The sequence below is a fragment of the Phacochoerus africanus genome, chromosome 7, assembly GCF_016906955.1.
Source record: "Phacochoerus africanus isolate WHEZ1 chromosome 7, ROS_Pafr_v1, whole genome shotgun sequence".
In the NCBI taxonomy this organism is placed as follows: Eukaryota; Metazoa; Chordata; class Mammalia; order Artiodactyla; family Suidae; genus Phacochoerus; species Phacochoerus africanus.
Window position 1 is genome coordinate 19,942,310 of NC_062550.1, and position 18,399 is coordinate 19,960,708.

The 18,399-nt window shown below is 55.6% G+C and overlaps 1 protein-coding gene across 2 annotated transcripts; it reads left to right on the forward strand.

Annotated features, from left to right (window-relative positions):
- The first annotated feature begins 703 nt into the window (after positions 1–703).
- KRT7 (keratin 7) lies at positions 704–18,265 on the forward strand. Of its 2 annotated transcripts, none has more exons than XM_047786679.1 (10): positions 704–999; positions 3,182–3,883; positions 5,306–5,517; positions 7,802–7,862; positions 9,039–9,134; positions 10,821–10,985; positions 12,007–12,132; positions 15,171–15,391; positions 17,522–17,580; positions 17,950–18,265. In XM_047786679.1, the coding sequence occupies exons 2-10, from the start codon at positions 3,554–3,556 to the stop codon at positions 18,105–18,107; spliced, it is 1,428 nt and encodes a 475-aa protein (XP_047642635.1). In that variant the 5' UTR covers positions 704–999; positions 3,182–3,553; the 3' UTR covers positions 18,108–18,265. The 2 variants fall into 2 exon arrangements, with proteins under 2 accessions (XP_047642635.1, XP_047642636.1); XM_047786680.1 differs by having other exon boundaries at positions 707–999; positions 17,546–17,580.
- The last annotated feature ends 134 nt before the right edge of the window (positions 18,266–18,399 follow it).

Sequence of the window (18,399 nt, forward strand, 5' to 3'; positions counted from 1 at the left end):
GTGAATTTGCACGTGACTGTGTCATGTGTATGTGTGTGTGCTTGTGTTTGCATAAGTGATGTGGTATGTGCGTGCATGTGTGTGTGTGTGTGTGAGTGACACAGTGTGTATGTGTAATGAGTGTGTGGGTGTGCATGGATATGTGAGTGATGTGGTGTCTGTGTATGTGTGTGTGTACGTGGTAGTGGGTGAGGGGGTGGAGATTAAACGATTGGTCTCTTTCGCCTGCTTGGAGGTTCGGGGCTGGGAGGAGTGGGATCCCCAGGGTTAGGAGGGTGGAGGTGAGAGAAACAGAGTTTGGAGCAGTGAGATCACAAGCAGGTTTATCCACCAACAGAATGGCCGGGAGCACTGATCAGAGAGCACTCAGGACCCCCTGCTATTCGGGCAAGGGCTTTTTCTAGTTAGGGTTTCATGTGATAGGTCACGTAGTATGTCACATAGTCTCAAGGAGAAAGGGGAAGGGGGCTTGGGAAACGGAGAAGGAAGATGTAGGCCATTAAGTGTGATTTTTTTTTTTTTGGTCTTTTTACAACCACACCCTTGGCATATGGAGGTTCCCAGGCTAGGGGTCCAATCGGAGCTGTAGCTGCCGGCCTATACCACAGCCACAGCAACGCAGGTCCCAACTGTGTCTGTGACCTACACCACAACTCATGGCAACGCTGGATCCTTAACCCACTGAGCGAGGCCAGGGATCCAACCTGCATCCTCATGGATGCTAGTCAGCCTCATTTCCACTGACAGCCCTTTTGACTCTGTTCATTTAGAGGTTTAACAGCTCGTTAAAGTATCTTGGTCCTGGAGCCTTCATCCGTGCTGGAGTCTGTGTTTCCTGTTTGTTTGGTCAGCTAGAATTGTGTCTGGAGCCTGGGTGGGATCTTGATGATACGGCTGATTTCAGGTCCTCCGTTTTGAACTTTCTCTCCATATTACAGATACCACTGCGGGGCCAGGAAATCTGTATGCTCTTCAAGCTTCAAGTGAGAGAATTCCAGGGTAAATCTCTCTCTCTTAGATACACACACACACACACACACATCCTGCAGCAGACACACTGAAGGTCTCCTCGGGCATCCTCGTGGCCTCTGGTGTGAGCTGTCCCAATACCTTTATGGAGGAGAGGGAGGGGAGGGGGGGGTCTCCACTGCGATCACTGACCAGCTGCTGGCTGGTCCTCCTGGTGTGACCGAAATGGAAACCAGGAAGGGTGTTCCACCCCAAGCCTCCTCCAGACGATGCCCCCAAGGGCTTGGTCTGTGTAAGGTGAGTGCGGAGAAGAAGAAGCGAACGAGCCGGGTGTTCAGGCAAAGAGAAGGAAATTTATTAAAGGGTAAGGAGACCCTTGAGAAGAGCCTCCCCCACCCCCCCCCCCCGCCCTCCGCGCTTCTGGCAGGTCCTTCTTGTACCCCACGCATGGGCGATTGGATTCAATGGGGGGAGGTTAGTTTCTCCTTTGCCTGCAGCTGGACTCTGGTGGTCACATAGTCGTGAGAAAGTCGGAGGTGTCTCAGGGTAGGGTGGTCTCGTAATCTTGAGAAAGCTGGAGGTGTGCAAGGTCCCATGGTTGGGGGGGGGGGTTCTCTTCGTCTTGGCAAAGTAGGCACCAGTGGCGAAATTAGGATGTCACTTGAGCAAGGTGGTCCATCTCATGAGTCACTGTGCCTTTCTCTTACTTTATTTGCGAGGTCAGCACGATGAGCCATTTTAACAATGAGCCCCCAAGTCGCCTTGACCGTCTAAGGTGAAAACCTGGCCAGCTCCCTGGGTGGGGCTAGAAAGAGGTGGGCGAAAGCTGACAGCAGTCCTGTCAGCTCTTTCCGGGGGGGTCCTCAGGCTGCCCCTAGAGCTTAGCTAAAGTGGGGGCAGGGCCATGCAGAGGGTGCGGCACATGGCCCGAGGCTACCGGGAAATGAGACCTGCACTTAGCAGCCTTGGTCCGGCATTCCCTGTTCCAGCACATTTAAGGCCCATCTTGGGCTGAGTTTGCACTGCTGAGAACTGTTTGGTGGTGGCTTCCAGCGGAGGAGATGATGAGAGCTGGGGACCTTTACATAGGACAATGGCAGGAGTGAGGGATGGGGAGGAGAGTTTGAGCGCACATGCAAGCCTGTGCACAGTGTGAGTACACAAGGGTGCACCTGTGCTTCCCCTGCCCCCAGAATATAGATTCCCACTTGTGTATACATTCACAGACATGCACACACATATGTAAACACACACACGTTCACAGACATGCACACACATATGTAAACGCACACACGTTCACAGACATGCACACACATATGTAAACGCACACAGCCAAGCCCAGGGGCCTGCAGGTGTGTGCAACACAGCAATGAATAGACATTCACACAAAGTGTCCCAGATACACAGGGGTGTCCTTTTCTCTGGAAGGACAAATAAAATAAATGGACAGGAATGTGCTTTGGGGTGGGGGGAAGTGCAGGCCCAGGGGGACCCATCCATGCCAGAGGCCTTTGCGCTTCAGATGCTGATGGGAGTGGGGAGGAAGGGGGTGGGGTTTGGGCCCCACCTGGCCTAGTTTCTGTGTGGAAATGGGATGTGGGGGCATGTGGCCAGGCCCACCTTGGGGTTAGCTTACTCAAGAATGGAGCTGACCTCTCAAGGAGGACCTGGACTTGGGAGGCAGGCTGTCAGGGATTGCCTTCCTGGTTTTCAGGGCACTGGGGTTGATTCCTGGACTAGAACATTTTGTCCTGCCAATCTTTTTTTTTTTTTAATTTTTATTATTATTATTATTTTTTGCTTTTTAGAGCCACACTTGCGGCATATGGAAGTTCCCAGGCTAGGGTTTGAATCAGAGCTGCATCTGCCGGCCTGCACTATAGCCACAGCAATGCAGGATCCGAGCTGCATTTTTCTTTTTCTTTTTGGTTTTTAGGGCTGTACCCACAGCATACGGAGAGTCCCAGGCTAGGGGTCACATTGGAGATGTAGCTGCTGGCCTATGCCACAGCCACAGCAAAGCAGGATCCGAGCAGAGTCTGCGACTTACACCACAGCTCACAGCAACGCTGGATCCTTAACCCACTGATCGAGGCCAGGGACCGAACCTGTGTCCTCCTAGATGCTAGTCAGATTTGTTAACCAACGAGCCACGACGGGAACTCCCACTTTCCCCAATCTTTCACCGCCCGATCTTTCTGCTCTTTCTCAGGAATCTGGATATTCTTTACCACGTCCCCACTCCTCCTCCAGGAAGCCTTCCCTGACTGAGCTTCAGATGGCTTGCACCGCTGTCTCCTGCCGCTCTCCGCGTCTGCCGGCATCAAGGAATCTGGGCGCCTATGACCCTCCTCCATACTCTGGACGGTTCCGGCTTGGACCGAAAGCCTGGGCCTCGGCGGAGGGCGGAAGTGCGGCCCGGGGAGGGGCCGGCAGGCAGAGAAAGGTGGCCAGCGGCCAGCCCCGCCCCTACCTGTGTAAGCCGATCCGCCCCGCGCCTAGCGGATAAAAGTGGCCAGTCTCCCAGAGGTCAGCGAGTTCCGCCCTCTGTCGCCTGCCGCTCAGTCCAGCCCGCACAGCCAGCATGTCCGTCCACTTCAGCTCCCAGGTCTTCAGCTCGCGCTCGGCCGCCTTCCCGGGGCGCGGCACCCAGGGGCGCCTGAGCTCAGCGCGCCTCGGTGGCTTGGGCAGCAGCAGCAGCAGCCTCTACGGCCTGAGCGCCTCGCGGCCGCGCGTGGCCGTGCGCTCATCCTACGGGGCCCCCGTGGGCGCGGGCATCCGCGAGGTCACCATCAATCAGAACCTGCTGACCCCGCTGCAGGTGGACATCGACCCCTCCATCCAGCAGGTGCGCCAGGAGGAGCGGGAGCAGATCAAGACCCTCAACAACAAGTTCGCCTCGTTCATCGACAAGGTGAGCCTGGAGCGCAGCCCGGAGCCAGGCTCCAGGCGGCAGCAGGCGCCGCGCCCTGACGCACAGGGGCTAAGCGTGCTGGGAGGGCTGCGAGGGCTGGTGCGGGCTCTCTTCCTGCTAAAATCAGGGACCGTACCCTGCCCAAGTACCCTGTGACTCTTGTCCCTCTCTTTCGGCAAGCTGCCCAAATCATCCTGCTTTTTCCTCCCAGAATGGGATGGGTCTGTCCAGCTGCCCTGGCCGGCTGTGTCTGTGATTCCACTGGAGTTCTTGTGCCGCTTTTGTCACCAGACTCAGGTTGCGAGTTCCAGACACCAGGGCCAGGACTTCTTTCTCTGGGCCCCCTTCTCTGCCAATCGGCTGTGTGGAGTCAGAGATGGGGAAGGGTGACACCCCTCCCCCGGAGCTGCTCTCCAGCAGATGCTGGAAATAAAGGGCTAGAGGCAGAGAGGATCCTGGGTCCTTCTGCCACACCTACCTGGTCTTCCATCCGCCTTTTCACGCTTACAGGGGAGGTTATACCTGACCTTGGAGATAGCCCATCTGGGGACACTAAGGGCTCTGGGGAAGGCCATTTAGGAGGTATTTTTCCTGGCTGTTTAGGTCCCAAAGGTGTTGGGGGATGGAGGCAGGGGGGAGGGGCAGACTCGTGGGGCTGGACCCAGGAACTGAGGGTCCCCTCTGGCCAAGGTCTCCTCCCTGGGCATGGAGCAAGCTTTCCCTGTCCTGCCTCTGTGTACCTCTCTGATTCCCTGGCCCCCTGTGTCCTCCTCTCCTCGCCCTCCAGACCCTACACAATCTTCAGGTTCCACTGCAGCCTCTGCAGGAAGCGCCAGGCCCAGGTTCCTCCAGCGGCTGCCGAGCAGCAGCCCCCAGGTCCTGCTCCCTGAGCTGCTGGTTTTGAGGAGGCTCGCTTCCCACCCCCAGTTATACTGGTCTTCCTGAGGGGCTCCTTTTACACTGACTTGATTCTAGCATCCTGTCCTGAGGTCTTGTTGGAGGAAGAGGGAAGGGGAGAGAGGCTACTGAGAGATGATGAGATGAGGTCCCAGCCTGAAAGGAAAGGGGCCAAGACAGGCTCAGGAACGCAGACAGGAAGAGGGCAGCCCTTCAGAGAGGGAGATGAGACCATCACTGGTGACCAGATGGGGAGCGGAGGAAGGAAGAGACCCGAAAGCACCAGCGCAGGGACACAACAGTGACCTGAGCCCTGGACACACCCTGAGACACTTGAGCAGAGGCCTGGAGGACAGGCCTATTCAGGGTGGGCTTCCTGGAAGAGAGGGCAAGGGCTGAGGACCCAGGGTGGGAACAGAGGAAGTGGGAGCGCAGACTCTGCTGAGTGGCTGGAGACCCTCCCAGATCCGCTGTGAGGGGGCAGGTCTGCCCCTCTTGAGTTTCCTGCTCCCCTGCCCCTTCTAGGTGCGGTTCCTGGAGCAGCAGAACAAGCTGCTGGAGACCAAGTGGGCGCTGCTGCAGGAGCAGAAGTCGACCAAGAGCAGCCGCCTTCCTGGCATCTTTGAGGCCCAGATTGCTGGCCTGCGGAAGCAGCTTGAAGCACTGCAGCTGGATGGGGGCCGCCTGGAGGCGGAGCTTCGGAGCATGCAGGACATCGTGGAAGACTTCAAGAATAAGTACTGTACCCCCCTGCGACTGGGGGGATCCATGCCCTGGGCCAGTGTGCCCCTCTCAGCTTACTCTTTGCAACTCCTCTCTGGGTCAGAGGTCAGAGGTCAGAGGGTGCAGCTGCTTCGTGCAAGGACTCCAGGAAGGGAAGGTCTTGACTAAACTGTCCCCTGCCTCTCCGCTCTCCTCTTTGTCTCTGGGGGCTGTTTCCAAGTCATTCTGGTCTTTTCTCCTGACTTACTCCCAGTGCGATGGATCTCAAACCAGCCCTGATCTGCACTGTTCCCTTTGGGAGCCTGACCAAGGCCCAGGAGAGGGCAGGGTGAAAGGTGTCCTGTGACACACGTGCATCAGAACTTGCACAACTCTCAGATGGTTCTGGGCCAGCTCCATTTTTTTTTTTTTTCCCCTGATGAAGAATTAGGGTCCAGAGAGTTTCAGGGACTTGATCGAGATTCTGTAGCAGATCGCTGAGAATTCTAGGGCTTGTTTTTGGGCCCCTGACTCCTGGGAGGAGACAGGGAGCTGACTTGGGATGGAGAGAACGGATGAGAGCCCGGTCCTTGTGAGTGAGGGGAGGGGGTGCAAGGGCTGGGGGCTGGGTCTGCCCAGGGCAGGAGCCAGAAAGGAGGCTGTTAAGAGGGGCAGGAAGTGCGGACGCCAGGAAGAAAGGGTCTTAAGCCCAAGCCTTTGAGGTGCCTGCTGAACTCTCTGTTCTCACTGAATAGAAACCAAAGCCCGAGGCTTGGGGTGGACAGCCCTGACTGGTGGGCACTGAGCGTGATGAGCTCTGGGCGCTGCCTGGGGGTGTATGACTAAGCCGGACACTGTCTCTGACTGGAGGTAGAACAAACAAAGGCCTCTCCCCCCAACCCCCCACTTCCCTAGGGCAACAATCAACAAGATTAATCCCAGGGCAGGTGGAACCAGACAGGTGCAGGGCGGGGAGGGCCTGGGGCAACCAGTGAGCCCCTGCTGGCAGGTGTGCTTGTGTCTCCCCCCCCCCACCCCGTCCCCCACCCATCCCCATCCCCAGAGCCCATCCAGCAGAGTACTTTCCTGGGGAGCCAGGTTGAGCCCTGGGTGGAGTGGGGGAGGGGGAAGGAAGAGCTGGAAGAGGATAAGGGGATGCTGGGAGGGCCCTTGAGTGCAGGTGCCCAGGGAGCTCCCATCTGCACCCTCTCTGGGACCAGCAGTGCAGAAGCATGGACAGATAGCCTGGTGGATGTTTTCCTAACAATTCTAGAGGCCGTGTGGGGGGGTGGACTTTGGGGGTCTGAGCTCCTGGGGGGGGCCTCTGCCTGCCCCAGCCTCCTGCTCCCCACTGACGTTGCCCCACCTTGCTCCTGCTGCTCTCCAGAACCTCATGGACATGGCTGTGTTTTCGTTTCTGAAACCTATTTTGGGTCCTCAAGTAAATCCTGGGTCAGGCCCACCTGCTGGCTTCCTCTGTGATCTGCTCTGCTGATGTCCACCTACAGGCAGGGGGCTGGCTCCTTGGGAGAAAGAGGGATGGGCGGGGGGGCTGCGGGGGTGGGGATGGGGGCCTGACCCCCTACTTGGGACCTGGTTCTTCCCCCTTCCTGAGTCCACAAGGTTCCTCTTTTCAGGCTCCTTCTTCACCCTCAGGGGGTGGGACTGAGTAGTGGTTATGGTGTGGGCTCAGGACTCGGACCGCCAGGCTTCATGTCTGGGCTTTACCACTCAGGAGCCTAGTGACCAGGCAGAGTGCTCGGGCTCTCTGGGCCTCTCTTCCTCTCCCTGTGAGTCACCGGATCGTTGTGAGGATGAAATGAGCGAATATATGGGAAGCACATTACAGTGCCGGCCCTTATGCAGTGGTCTGTAAGCATGGCTGTTATTTGCTTTCTCACGCCCAGTGTAGGCAGCCTTTATCCTTTAATTCACACCTGTTCCCTGCTCCCCCACCCCCATCCCATGCCAAGATTCAAAGCCCCAGGAAGAACCCTAGGGAAAAGTCAGGGGAGTTCCCTGGTGGTGCCACAGGTTAAGGATCAGGTGTTGTCACTGCTGTGGGTCAGGTGGCTGCTGTGGCTTGGGTTTGATCCTCAGCTTGGGAACTTCCACATGCCGCAGGTGTGACAAAAAAAAGAAAGAAAGAAAGAAAGAAAGAAAGAAAGAAAGAAAAAAGAAAGAAAAGTCCAGAACATTTTGTTTTGTAGCTGACACCTGTTTTTTTAGGCATGCATTAGGAGCAAAGGTCATGCAGGGCAGATAGGTTAGGACGGAGGCAAAGCTGCACCAACACTCTGCTCCCCTTCTGCGCCACAGGTATGAAGATGAAATTAACCATCGCACGGCTGCTGAGAATGAGTTCGTGGTGCTGAAGAAGGTGAGGGGGCCAGCCAGGCAGGGTGGGGAACACTGTTTGAAAACACAAGGGACAGGGGACTACATGCCTCTCACCTGAGCAGCTAGAGGGAACCCGAGTTCAAGGTCTGGCTGGCGTCTCCAAGAAGGGAGTGCTGGGCTGGGGGAAGGAGAGATCTGGAAGTCAGGCCTTCATAGCACATCCTGTCATGTGTGTGTGTGTGTGTTTGTGTGTACGTGCGCGCATGTCTGTGTGTGTATTTATGTGTGTGTCTGGCGAGTCACTAGACTTGTTTCTGGAGGGGTTAGAATTAAGACTCGAGGATGGAGGTTAGAAAGGGTGATTTCAACCCTAAATCAGGAAGAGCTCAATCACAGAACCTTTCATTACAGACAAGGGTGACACATGGCAGACCTGAAATATTTGCTAAATGAATGGGATGGGCTGCCTTGAGGCAGAGTGAGCTCCTCATCCCTGGAGGTATGCAAGCTGAGGTGGGAAGGCCTTAGGAATATCTTTGAGGGGCTTAAGATTCTAATTCAAAGCACACTCACTCAGGGTTCCTGGCCCCTCCACAGAAACCTTTCCCAGCGTACTGGTTCCTTGGAGGTTCAAGGGTGAGCCTGCCACAGGAGCTTAGCCACAGGGAAAGACCACATCCTCTGGACCGGCACTGTTATCTGTGGCCTGCCTGCCTTGTATCGCCCATGCGGCAAGCTACACATTTAGGCCAGAGAGTTTCCATCTCTGGGAGCCGTGTCCTGGAGTCTGAGTGATTTCATGCTCTCCCATGTGACTGATGAGAAGTTGAGGCTCATCGAGTTGAAGTGATTTGGTCAAGGTCGTAGAGCTAGGAGGTGGCAGAGCCGGGGGTACGTCTCAACCACCAAAGCCTTTAGGAACTGGTGAAGTGCTAGGTTTGGGGCTTCGGGCTGCTCCAGGCAGCCGTGCTGAGAAGGCATCTCTGGTCCGGGTGAGGTGTGGGGATGATGTCCGTCTCAGCCTGGGTGGGTCCAGTGGCGGGCGCTTCCTGCCCAGGGCCTATCAGGCAGCCTGGAGGACTTCGTGTGTCTCTTGTTGGGCAGTGGTGTTTGGTCCTGGGGGTCGGACAGTGCTAGTTTGCTCCACCCCTGCTTGGTGTTTCTCTTACTGAGGACATGATGTCCCTCGTCCCCTTTCTGCCACCGCCCCTCCCAGGATGTGGATATCGCCTACATGAACAAGGTGGAGTTGGAGGCCAAGGTGGACGCCCTGAATGATGAGATCAGCTTCCTCAGGACCCTCTATGAGGAGGTGAGGATCTCAGGGGTGGGAGAGATACACCGTGTCCTACACAGCCTAACCACCGGGCCATCTGGTCTACCCCCTGCCTCAGGGTTAGTCTGGCTGTGTGTAGGGAGTCGATCCTGCTCTTTATTCATTCTGGATTCAGGAATCTATGGTGGGTGAGGAGTTCAGGAGGAGCTAGGGCAGCACAGCAGGGTAGGGTCCGTCAAAATTGGCGTTTCCGAGACTTGGGATGACCGTTTCCCAGGAAGGGGACCTGGGAGGGGCTGGAGGAAACCAGGAGGCTGATGAAGGGATCCCGGCTGTGACAGGGTTCACAGGTGGGCTGGGTAGGCTGGCAGGGGTGCCCGAGTCAGGAGTGACTGGAGTGCCACCACCCAGCCACTTTATCTGCTGCCACCCTGTCTCCTCCTCTCCACTCATCCTAGCCCTGTCCCAGGCTTCTCCCTCCTTTCCCTTACAGGGATTTAAAAACCTTTTCATTCCATCAGTGTGTGCCTCTGACTTTAGACAGGAGATAGGATGGCCAATCACGGCTGGTCTGGAATGTGAGGCTAATTACAGACCAGTTCTCATTTCTCTTCAATCTGGTCTTTGCCTGAACATCCAGCCTCCACGAGCTTCCCTGGGAGAATTCCCACGCGCGTTAATTTCAGGGGCTGGATCCTGGAGGCTGATTTTGGGCACTTCTAGTCTCAGAGTGGGTCTCCATATGTCTATCACATGTTACATATATAAGCGAGTGTGTATATATACATGTATATACATTTTTTCCTCTTATTATGAGAGAAATACATACTCATTGCAAAAACTCGAGAAAACTAAGAAACGCATAAAATTGAAAACAGATCTCCTATACCTACTCTTACCATCTTGTTATCTACTTTTTCAGACTTTTTTCTGTGCATATCTACACATAGAGTTATATAGAAAGATATATATTTAATAAAATAGAATCATACCTTTTTCATGTAATGGTATACCATGGGTTCAATTCCTGTTCATAAATACGGCTGTATCATCAGTGTTCAAGGCGGCAGAGTTCTCCGTGATGGGGTGAATGTGACTTATAAAATAAGTCAGACCCATCCCTAACGATCCCCTGCACAATAGAGCTCAACCCCAATACCACCTCGTAGCCAGGAGCTGCCACAATTTGCTATACTCTGTCACTTTTTTTTTCTTTTGATCTTTTTTTAGGGCCGCCCCCGTGGCATATGAAGCTTCCCAGGCTAGGGGTTGAATCGGAGCTGCAGCTGCTGGCCTACACCACAGCCACAGCCACAGCCACGTGCGATCCAAGCTGCATCTGTGACCTACAGCACAGCTCACAGCAACACTGGATCCTTAACCCACTGAGTGAGGCCAGGGATCAAACCCTCATCCTCATGGATACTAGTCGGGTTCGTTACCACTGAGCCACTGAGACCGGAACCCCTCTGTCACTTATTTGTCTGCTGTAACCCCGCCAGACTCTTTGATTTGAAAAGGTGCTAATGGGTCCTTTCTGGGAGCCAGGGCTGGGCAGCTGTTTAGAAGGTGCTCAGTCTGTGTCGCCTCAGTGCCTGATGACTCCCTCCCACTCTGCCTCATCTCCCTTTTCCTTTCCTAGAGTGCAGGGAATCCCAGGATGGGTGTGGGGACAGGGATGGGTCATGCCCCACATCCCGAGGTTCTGTCTGGTCCCTACAGGAGTTGAAAGAGCTGCAGTCCAAGGTCTCGGACACGTCCGTGGTCCTCTCCATGGACAACAGCCGCTCCCTGGACCTGGACGGCATCATCGCCGAGGTCAAGGCCCAGTACGAGGAGATCGCCAACCGCAGCCGGGCCGAGGCCGAGGCCTGGTACCAGACCAAGGTGTGTGGCCCATGGGGGTCTATTTTCTCTTCCTGGCAGAGTCCTTGGTGGCGGCTTCCCTTCCTCCTCACCCTGTCTCAAGCCTTGGGGGCCTGAGCACCCCTGTGCGGACAGACACAGGGTTCAAGTGTGTGGTGGTCTCCAGGGTCCTGGGAAGAAGAGGAGGAGAAGGCCAGGTTCCCATGCAGGGAGAGAGTTGAGCCTGATGGGGGGACAGGACGGGGGAAGTGGACATGGATTAATGATTATTACAGCTGATAGTTGGCGAGGATGCACCGTGAGAGGCAGTGTTTCAGATGTTATACCTGTATTGACTCGCATAAAGCACGGAAAAGCTTTATTAGGTGGGTACTATTATTCTCCCCCTTTTACAGATGAGGAAACGGAGGCAGTGGGAGGTTAAGTAGCTTGGCTAATTCCACGCAGCTAGTAGACGGAGGAGCAAGAGTTGGATCCTGGGTCCACGGGCTCACATCCGCCAAACATCTTCATTGCAGGCACTGGGTGGGCGCAGGTGCTGAGGGAGTGGGCAGGGGCAGGGGTGGGGTAATAGCGTCCTGGGGGAGGGGGTCTCAGGTGGGGGTTAAAAGCAGCGGAGAAGTGATGTCTCTGCAGAGCTAGGGACATGCGAGGACACAGGCAATGCCAGTGAGGATGGCTGGGTTCAGACTTGCTCCATGACCCTCGGGCAGTCCCTTCTGTCCTCTGGGACTCGTTCTCCTCATCTGTGAAATGGGAGGCTCTGACAAAGGGGTTAACAGGTGAGGGTCTCAGACTTCCACGTATCCTCCAGCATCAGGACATCATGCGAATGGGAAGAGCCCTGGGGTCAGGGGGATGGGCCTGGGGAGCCATCCTTGTCCACCCTGTCCCCAGCCCCACCTGGAGCTTCCCAGGGAGGGAAGATAAGCTGGGAGGGCTTGTCACTCAGAACCTGGGGGCATCATTGGGTGCAGCGAAGACGAGGTACCTGTACGCATGGCCCACCCCCCCGCCATACTTCTCTTTGCGGCCCCTCCAGTTTGAGACCCTCCAGGCCCAGGCTGGAAAGCACGGGGACGACCTCCGGAATACCCGGAATGAGATTGCGGAGATGAACCGAGCCGTCCAGAGGCTGCAGGCGGAGATCGACAACATTAAGAACCAGGTGGGCACCAGCCCTCCTCCCTGGGGCAGGTGAAGGGCAGCCAGCTGGGGCCCAGCTCGGGATGAGGAGCAGGAGGCTGGGGAGTGGGGAAGGGGAGGGGAGGGCCGAGGGTGTCAGCCCTCCCGCTGCCACCCTGGCGGCTGAGGCTGGTACAGTCAAGTCCCTCAGGCCCACTTGTGAGCTCTCCAGGACAAAACGTCCTTGGCCAGGTCCTGGTTTGGCCCAAGGGAGGACAAGAATTCCTGTGGAGGAAGCCTCGGGCTGGCTGGCCAGACTAGAACCATCATTCACGACCACATCGATACTGAGCCCTCTCCTTGCACCTGCCTCTGGGTGCAAAGGTGTACTGGGGTGCGATGGGCCGGAGGCTGGCAGAGTCCCTCACTGTGGCTCCCAGTGTGCCTCCCCCACTCCCCACTGCTTCCTCTTGCTGCTTCCTGGAGCTTATATTTGCCAAATATCTTTTTTTTTTTTTGTCCTTTTGCCATTTCTTGGGCCACTCCTGCGGCATATGGAGGTTCCCAGGCTAGGGGTAGAATTGGAGCTGTAGCTGCCAGCCCACGCCAGAGCCACAGCAATGCAGGATCCAAGCCGCGTCTGCAACTTACACCACAGCTCACGGCAACGCCTTGCCCTACTGGGCAAGGGCAGGGATCAAACCCGCAACCTCATGGTTCCTAGTTGGATTCGTTAACCACTGCGCCACAACGGAAACTCCTTTTTTTTTTTTTTTTTTTGCTAAACATCTTCGTGCTTCGGGACCTTGGCACTCGGCATTCCCTCTACCTGGAATGCAGTTCTCCCAGCTCTGCCTGTGGCGGCCCCTCTCAGCCCCGGGGTTTAGGACAAGAGACCTCTTCCCAGAGATGGCTCCCTCAGCAGGCTGTGTGAGCTTCCCGAAAACACCTCTCACTCTCTGACATTTTCTGTTTGATTAATTTAGGATTGACTTATTAGATAAATCATATTCATTAGGTATAAATAAATACTGCCCCCCACCTCCACTGAAATATTAAAAATGCCTTAAAATATATTGGAGTTCCCGTCGTGGCTCAGTGGTAATGAACCCCGCTAGTATTCCTGGGGATGAGGGTTCGATCCCTGGCTTCACTCAGTGGGTTAAAGATCTGGCATTGCCGTGAGCTGTGGTGTAGGTCGCAGACACTGCTCAGATCCTGCATTGCTGTGGCTGTGGTGTAGGCTGGCAATTATAGCTCTGGTTTGACGCTTAGCCTGGGAACCTCCATATACTGTGGGTGTGGCCCTAGAAAGCAAAAAAAAAAAAAATGCCTTAAGAACAGAGACCCCCGATCTGGGGTTTGGTTCCTAGCTCCTCCCTTCTCAACACCTGGCATATGGTCAGGGCTCAGGTCTCAGAGAGAGGTCATTTGGGAGGAGGTGCTGTGAAGCTGGCGGGGGGGACATTGATGAGGAAGGGTCCCCCAAGCCTTGGCCAAGGCGTGGGGGTCAAGGGGTAGCTAAACCTGAGCAGGTGTCCGCCGTGGGGAGGGAGAGAGGGGAGCTGATGGCTGCTGCAGCTTCAGAGGGCTTATTTCCAGATGAGCCCAGGGATGGGATACAGGCTGATCTACCCAGAAAGGCCCTCCGCTTGGAGCCCTGCAGCCCTGTTTACATGAGGGCGAGGGCGGAGGCTGCCTCCTGGCCCAGATGCAGGGCCTTGAGTCACTGGTGCCGTGAGCCAGCGACCAGGCCAGGAGGGGAGGGACAGAATAATGAATGGCAGTTTCCCAAACCCCTGAAGCTTCTGCCACATCCGGTTCTCATCTCACACAGCAGGGCAGAGTCAGGCCCCAGCGCTGGAAGTCTACCACCATGGAGAGGCTCAGAGTGGTGCTGCCAAGGGGGCACCAGTGTGACAGAGGAGGACGCTGGCCCGTGGATGGGGGCAGAGGGCATCAGCCAGCCTCCCGGGCGAGCTTGGGGGCATTGGGCAGAGAGGCAGAGTGTGTGTGCTGAGGCAAGAGGATCTGAGGGCTGAGGATGGACGTGAGGAGGAAGGAGGAGAAGCTCTGGGCTGGAGGACGGGGATGGTGGCCCTCGGAGCTGAACCAGAGGAGGCCCAGGACATACAGTCTTCACTTGTGGGGGATGGGCCACACGAGAGGGAAGACTAAGGCCAGGCTGGACGTGGCCCCTGCTGCTCAGACTGTGAATCAGACCACCCCTGCCCACTCCTGGAGGGTGGGTGTTGATTAGGCATTTTGATCTGGGGCTTCCAAGCAGCATCTCTGTGCTCCAAGTTTCCCTGTTCTGAGCCTGTTCCCAACCAGTTCCTGTTTTGAAGGTGGTTTTGGTTCTGGTCAACGACCTGACATTTGAGGACTGCATTAGGATCCCACAGCCTTGGAGCTCCTCCAGCTGGGGGTTGGGTGGGCGGTAAGATTTATTAGTAAATCATAATGGCATTTATTAAATGCTTACTGTATGCTAGACACTGTGCCAAGGACTTGTGTGTAATTTCATTTAATTACTTGCAATATTTCTATCTACCTATCTATACTGTGATTACTGCTTTTTTTTTTTTTGGTCTTTTTAGGGCCGTACCCACAGGATATGGAAGGTCCCAGGCTAGGGGTCCACTTGGAGTTACAGCTCCAAGCCACAGCAACGCCAGATCCGAGCCGCGTCTTTGACCGAGACCACAGTTCCTGGCAACACCAGATCCTTTACCCCTTGAGGGAGGCCAGGGATCGAACCTGCATCCTCATGGATCCTAGTCGGATTCATTTCTGCTGCGCCCCAACGGGAATTCCAATTACTGCTATTTTAGAAAGAGGAGACTTTGACTTAGTGGGTTGATTCATCCAAGATCAATCCCACGGCTTGTAAGTGGCAGAGCCAGAATTGGGACCTAGGCATCGGGTACCCAAACCCGTGCTTTAAACCCTTGGGATTCTCTGGTGCCACTGCAGCCACCGTGAGCAAGTTGCCCAGGTGCTCACTGCAGGACAGGGAGGCGGGAAGGCAGTGCCTGGTGAGGTCTGCCCCCCAGCTCACAGCCGTACTGCTCCCCGCAGCGTGCTAAGTTGGAGGCCGCCATCGCCGAAGCTGAGGACCGTGGGGAGCTGGCCCTCAAGGATGCGCGCGCCAAGCAGGAGGAGCTGGAGGCCGCCCTGCAGCGGGCCAAGCAGGACATGGCGCGCCAGCTGCGCGAGTACCAGGAGCTCATGAACGTCAAGCTGGCCCTGGACATCGAGATCGCCACCTACCGCAAGCTGCTGGAGGGCGAGGAGAGCCGGTGAGGACACAGAAACTGGAAAGGGGATCCCTTTCAGGCTCTGTGGGGCCTGGGGCTTGACATGCATCCATCAGCAGGCATTTCCTGTGTACCCTCGTCCACGGGGCACTGGGGGTGGGAAGTGCAGGGAAGGCACAGCTGACACTTGCTTCCTTGCCCTTGACGAGCTGACTTTCTAGAAGGAAAGGCCATATGGCATAAAGCTAGTGGGAAAGTTGGAGTAATAGTTGTGCTTTCTTGGGTGGGGCCATTACTAGGGTCATCTTATTTGTTTCTTCTTCTTCTTCTTTTTTTTTTTTGGTCTTTTTAGGGCCATACCCATGGTATATGGAAGTTCCCTGGCTAGGAGTTGAATCAGAGCTGCAGCTGCTGGCCTACCCTACAGCCACAGCAATGCCAGATTTGAGCCGCATCTGTGACCTAAACCACAGCTCATGGCAACACTGGATCCTTAACCCACTGAATGAGGCCAGGGATCGAACCTGAGTCCTCGTGGATACCAGTTGGGTTCATTACCGCTGAGCCACGATGGGAACTCCAGGGTCATCTAATTTGATCCTCAGAACACTTCAGGTAAGCAAGTCAGGTAGTGCTGACCCCTTAGTTTACAGAGGGGAAACTGTGGTTAGTTTTATTAATTGAGGGGACAAGGCCAGTGTGCAGTCAAGTTCTGCTGATTCGTGGTCCAAGCATCTTCTATGGCGACAGGCTGCTTGTCACTATGTAATTGAGGGCCAGGTCATGTGGAATTGACTGAATGTGGTGGAGGACGTACATTTTCCCTGTCCCCAGAGAAATTTGCATACTCACCTGCAGCCTGAGATGAAGCTAGGCTGGGTTCATCTTACAGGGAATTCTTCATGAAAGACATAAAACTTATGTCCAGGAAGTTGGATCTTCATTCGTACCTTGATGGATTGGTGAATTCATTCCATCCACAGATAAGACACCTGGAAGCTTCCCAGCATCCCCATCTCTTGCCCTTGGCTTTTGTTTCGCCTCCTTCCTAGACCTGGGGCTTCGGAGGCCACTGAACTTCCCTCACTGCTTCCATAAATTGAAGTCTCCTCTCCCCCTCTTGAGTAAACTCATCCCCAAGGCCAAGGGCTTGGTGACCGTGGGGCAGTGAGTCACCAAACAAACACACCCAGCTGTCTCAGATGGATTTTTAATTTCCAGTGCAAGACCTGTTTCAGCCCCTCGGGCTGCTTAAAGCCACCCCCCCATCCCTCTTTCTCTCTCCCCACCCCCATCTCTGCTGGGGCTGAATCCACTCAGTCAGTGATTCACTAATTATTTCAACACATATTAAGTAATTAGTATGCGCCAGACCTCATGTTAGGGGCTCGAGATTCAGGAATCAATGAGCCGCAGCCTTCTTTGGGGATTTTATGACCCCTTAAGGCGAGGCAGCCATCTGCATAAACAATAAGAGCAGCTGCCATTGACCGAATCCTGTGTGCCCAGGGCTTTAGGTAAGTTATGTTGTTTAACCCTCACAAACAACCCTGTGAGGTTGGTACTGAGTTAGACCTCATTATCGGTAAGGAATTGGAGGCTCTGAGACATCCTGAGGACACGTAGCCAGGAGGTCGGAGGGCCTAAATGAACCCCTCTCCTTGCCCCACATTTTATTTTTCTTTATTTTGGCATGGGGATGTTCCTAGGCCAGGGATCGAACCCTCACCACAGCTGTAACCAGAGCCATAGCAGTGACACCATCAGATCTTTAACTCCCTGAGCCACAAAGGAAACCCACTCCGCATTTTTTTTTTTTTTTGGTTTTTAGGGCTGCACCTGCGGCATATGGAAGTTCCCAGGCTAGGGGTTGAATCAGAGCTGCAGCTGCTGGTCTACACCACAGCCACAGCAGCATGGGATCTGAGCTGCATCTGTGACCTACACCACAGTTCACGGCAACGCCGGATCCTTAACCCACTGAGCAAGGCCAGGGATCGAACATGCGTCCTCATGGATACCAACTGGGTTTGTTAGCGCTGAGCCACAACGGGAACGCCTCCACTCCTCATGTTGTCACAGGGGAGGGGGGAAGGAAATCGGTCCTGGGTGGGGCCTGGACGGAAGGGTGGGGGGCGCTTCCTCGGTGCTCAGAGACAGCCACCCTCACAGGTCTCTGCTCTCCTCTGCCCACAGGCTGACTGGAGATGGAGTGGGAGCCGTGAACATCTGTAAGTCCCCGGCTGCAGGCGCATCACCTGTGCTGTCCAGACAAGGCGGGGTCGGTTGGATGGTGCATTGGCCTGAAGGCCCAGCCTTATGGAGGCCAGAGGCCCCTTCCCTTTAACAGTTTTCAGCAGGGGCCCCGGAGCCCCCATCCAGCCGGGCTCAGCAGCCCAGGGAAGCCATGCAAGAGGGCAGAGTTGTGTGTGTGTGTGGGGGGGTGCGGTGTGGAGAGGCTCCTTCTGGACCGGCCCCCCGGATGCAGGTGGAAGGGGAGGGGGTGGGAGTGGGGGAGGAGACAGGGCAGCTCCGGCGGGAGGGTGGGGCTTTGGGTGGTGGGCCTCCCAGCTCATGGGGCCTCCTCCCCTCTCTCTCAGCTGTGGTGAACTCCACGGGTGGCACTGGCAGCCGGCTGAGCTTCGGGGGAACCATGGGCAGCAACGCCCTGAGATTCTCCAGCGGCGGAGGGCCTGGGACCCTCAAGAGCTATTCCTTTAGGACCACATCTGCCACTGGCCGGAACACCCACAACTGAGCCCTGGGTGTGGGGAGACCTGTACCACCTGCCCCCGTTGTCACAAGAGCACTCCCATCCCTGGTCCCAAGACTGCGAAGCAGTCTGAAAAGTGATGTCAGAACAGCTTTCAATAAAGCAGTCCCTTTCTGAGGCCTGGGTGGGCCCCATGCCCAGCAGCTGGTGTCCTGGCTTCTTTAGGCTTGGAAAGTGGTGGTGGGGGCTCTGGAGAGCACAGCGTCTGCCCTGGGAGCTGGGAGAGCACAGTGGTGACATAGGGTGCTGCTGTAAGGAACTCGGTTCTCATCCAGAG